Genomic DNA, 4,167 nt, shown 5'->3' on the forward strand with positions numbered 1-4,167 from the left:
GACCCTGTTCCTTTAAAATCTTCTAATTTCCTTCTTTGTTTTTTGGTTCTACCTCCCGAAATATTATGAGTTTCTTTCAACTCCTATGTTGTTCTTTCTAAGACTTTTTCTGTAAACATTCCTTTATGTAGAGTCGAATGTCTTCTACCATGGATACAATATCTTAAGCCCCTAGAGAGATTAACGGACATTAATTATAGCTGCATTTCATGTTTTCCTGCGCCCTCCCCTGTTGATGGGGTCTGTCTTTCTCGTTAGGTGTTCTTCTCACATGTCTGGTGACACGACAAGGCCGCTGAAGGCTTGGCACACAGGGCAGGGTGGGTGGACAGGGAGCTGGCTTCCTGGGCGGTGGTCTGGTGGGGCCCTTTCTGCCGGAGACTCCAGAGGGTGGTACCAGGCAGGGTGAGCCAGGAGGCCTCAGCTTGGCGACCCGCGCTGGAGGAAGAGGTGTGTGGCCGCCACCCAGCACAGAGGGTGAAGCACCTGCGCGGTGTACACCCGCAGCGAGCTCCCGAGGCCACTGCCTAGCGCTAGGGGGCGGCAGGGGGGCCCTCGGCCGGGGCAGGGCTCACTGTCGCCCCTGGCACCCCACACCCCGCCTCGGCAGTGTGTTCCCACGGCCAAGGCACTCTGTCTTCTGGCCACGACACCCGCTGCCATGCGGCCACCTCCAGACTTCCTGTCTTGCCGTCTGCTCCCACACCCTCCTTGTAGGCCTTTGCCTTACACAGTCTCCTGGCGTCCTATCCGGGGGAGGGCTCAGTTAAATAGGGGCGCTCGGCCTGCCTGTGTCTCATCGAACGGCTCTGAACGCCAGGGTTCTGGGCTTCAGCACACACGGGGCGACCCCCACTTGGTGCAAGCCGCCATCACCACCGGTGCCAGCCGAGCCCCGGTGCCGAGTTCAGATGAACTGGGGCAGGTCAAACCTCAACCCAGACGGGTGCACGCGGACACCCATTGCAGAGGGATTAGGGGAGCCCTCCAGGCAAGAACCCTGAGTCATCAAAGCGACTGCTCATCGCTCTTGCGTCAGCAAATTTATGAACCGAGGCGGGTGGTAAAGGAGGTGGAGACAAAGCCAGCACCCTCCCGAGCCTGCCGAAGGCACTGCGCGAGGCCAGCGTCTCACATACACGTAATTGTGGGTATGTTGTTTAATCACGACGTACTCAATTATCTTAGTAAAATTATGCTACAAAGAGTTTAAGTATCAATCTGTTCATTGTAAAATGATTGATCTAATGAACTCTTTATCCTGCTGCATTACTGTGATTTAAAGAACCTGGTGATAAACTTTAGATTCACAGAATAATTTAATTTCTACCAGTGCATTCTCCTCTCCAAAACTTTCCATTTTTAAAGGTAGAGAAGGTAAAAAAAACAAGAGAAATTGCATCCAAATATCAATACTTTCTTTCAACGAAAATATACTTTTGGGATAGAGCTATCTGTGTGATTAGTCTGAAAACTGGATTAAGTTGTCTCCTTTTGGAAAACATTAGGTCAACATGGGGCCTTTTTAAAAAATATTTTATTCAAAGTATTCCAACTGCAAATACGATTATTAGGCCAGAGTTAATGTTGGGTTTGTGCCGTCTCCTTATTTACCCACCCATCCATCCACCCACCCATCCATCCATCATCTATGTTTTATCCACCTCCCTGTCCATGTATCTGTCCATCTTCCTGTCTTCCTGTCTAGTCAGCCCTGCGATCGGCCTGCCTCTCGCCTCACGCAGGCCCGAGTTCAAGGCCTTCTGGGCGCACACAGGGCAGCAGTGGCGCGAGCCCAGCTCGGTGCCCCCGCAGGAACGCAGAGCCCTCCAGAGGATGGCTGCCGCGGGAACAGACAACCGCCCCATGAGTTTTAGCTGACAATCTCCACGTCTGCTTCTTTCCTTACAGGGCATCTCGAAACAATGTGAAGGAGAAGAGATTTTCCTCGGTCAGTTTTTGTATAACAACACAGGAGCCACCGTTCAAACCTTTGAGCTCCAGGTAACGAGCCCCGGCTCGGTGCGAGCGGCTGGGTCCCTGGGAGGGGGTGGGGCGTGCCGGGGCGGCGTGGGGCGGCGTGGCGTGGCGTGGCGTGGCGGGTACTGACCACGACAGAGTATTGGGAGTGTGGGAAGCGAGGCTCATCTGAACCTCAGGTCTTAGCTTCAAGTGCCTATGTGCATTTAATGCAAAAGACAGGCAAATGCCACAGCGGTTTCTACGCCTAATTCGTCCTCATCGCCACCAATTTCTCGCCCTCATCTTTCCAGGTTGGTCCCTTGCTACTCTCAGGTTCATCTCTGCCTCAGCTTCCTTGTCAAGTGCAGCACGGGAAGGTCAGAGGCAGAGAGGGACTCAGGGGAAGGGAAAATCAACGTTTAATACCAGACAATACAGGGAAAACTCTAACTGAACAGAAAAAAAAAAAAAAACCTGTTAACAAGTAACCGCCCTGAAAATCATCACGGTACATGACATCTACCTTCGTGATTTCTCGGTGGCCACAGGAAGTAATGAAGAGATGCAGAAGGCATCTCACGCCAAGCAAAAGCAAGTGTTTATGACACTGCTTGGCGGGTGGTGAGGAAGTCTAAGCGGAACAGTGCCTGTGTCAGACACGCACGTCCCCGTGGGCTTCCGTGTTGGACTGTCCGCCGGGCGCCTCCCTCCCGCCCTGGGACGGCCACCCAGGAGCCCTACGGGGTGAGACGGTGGCAGTGAGGGCATGTGGGTGTCCCCTCCCCGGCGCTGGTCTCCAGCGGCTCGTTTTCTCCCCGTCAGAGCGGGGAGCACTGTGTCAGGAGCGGGCGGAGGGGGTCTGCATGTCCTGCCCACCAGCATTCCTTGGGATGCTGAGACGGGTTTCCCGATACGGCAATCATTTTACTTTTCCTTCATTTTCAGCACGAAGTTTCTGAATCCTTATTATGTGTGAAGCTTAAAATCCTCAGCAACTGGGGACACATGAAGTATACCTGCGTGTACAGATTCAGGGTGCACGGCACCCCGGCGGCCGCCCGGGGAAGGGCCGGTGCGCAGGCCCCACCCCCCCAACCCTCACGGGCCCTTACCCCTTAGGCTCACGGCGCTCGCGGGCAGGGAGAATCGGGGGTGCGGGTCACACTTGCCAGTGAACGTGAGTGAATTTACTAATAAACCGTACGACAGTGTTTCCGTCTCCCGCGGCAGCCCGCCTGGCTTTCGAGCCCCGACACGTAAGGTTGCGCGTGCCCGGCGGCTCCGCTCACGGGCTGCTCGTGACGGCGCCTTTGCCTTCCGTAACTGGCTCCTTCACATCACGCGTGGACGGCCACTGTTCCCCGTTACTGGACACTTCCCTGGAGGCACCGGTCAACGCCATTAAATAAGTGAACGAGCACAGAGGCTAAAACTAGTGAGGAGCTCTGCCCACTACGGACAGAGGATCCGATGAATTCCCTGGAATGCGATAAAGGCCATTTAAAAATACATTACCAACAAGGGAAAACCGCAGTAAGCCAGCGGATACAAAATTATCACATGTAAATCGACATCATTCATAAACACAAACAACCGCCAGTTAGAGGGTATAATTGACAAAGCCGCAGCAAAGATTAAAAAAAAAAAAATCAGATAAAAGAAGAAATTAAACTACCTGCTTGAAGCACTCCCAAACAGCAGCGGACCACTAGGGACCAGCAAACGGAAAGACGCGACTTTACTGTGACACGGAAACTAAGCTCTCGAGATATCAGCTGTCCCTAAACTATAAACTCAATTTAATCTCAGTTAAAAACAAGAGAAAGTTTATGGTATTTATGAGACAATTACGGGATATTAAGGATTTACTATTAAAACGATATTTTAGTGCCTGTGGGATAATAGTATTTCAATTTTGTTACAAGAATTTTTGATTTGTTTATATACTTAAATACTTAGATGAAACAATGTATCTGGGACATGTTTCAAAATGACTTAAGAGGGGAAAGAGGTGGCAGATCGATGGGAAAGTCTGGCCACGAAACGGTCATTGAAGCCTGGACGGTCCGGGAGGGTTCGCGTACACCCCATCTTCGTTTATGTGTTTGATATTTTCGATTTTAGAAAGTTTTAAAGAGATTAAAACATCATATAAGAAACTGAAAGGGTTGTGTTTTAAGCCCAATTGATTCTCCAGTTCATATG

The 4,167-nt window shown here is 51.5% G+C and overlaps 1 protein-coding gene across 1 annotated transcript in view; it reads left to right on the top strand.

Moving 5' to 3' along the window:
• SUN3 (Sad1 and UNC84 domain containing 3) overlaps positions 1-3,690 on the top strand; it is a 25,063-nt gene extending 21,373 nt beyond the window's left edge. Inside the window, exons 8-9 of the mRNA XM_023524164.1 lie at positions 1,912-2,004; positions 2,908-3,690. Of these exons, the coding sequence (XP_023379932.1) occupies positions 1,912-2,004; positions 2,908-3,081 (267 nt within the window). The 3' untranslated portion in view covers positions 3,082-3,690. The remainder of the gene's footprint in view (positions 1-1,911; positions 2,005-2,907) is intronic.
• Positions 3,691-4,167: the final 477 nt, after the last annotated feature.

The sequence above is a fragment of the Pteropus vampyrus genome, unplaced genomic scaffold, assembly GCF_000151845.1.
Source record: "Pteropus vampyrus isolate Shadow unplaced genomic scaffold, Pvam_2.0 Scaffold449, whole genome shotgun sequence".
In the NCBI taxonomy this organism is placed as follows: domain Eukaryota; kingdom Metazoa; phylum Chordata; class Mammalia; order Chiroptera; family Pteropodidae; genus Pteropus; species Pteropus vampyrus.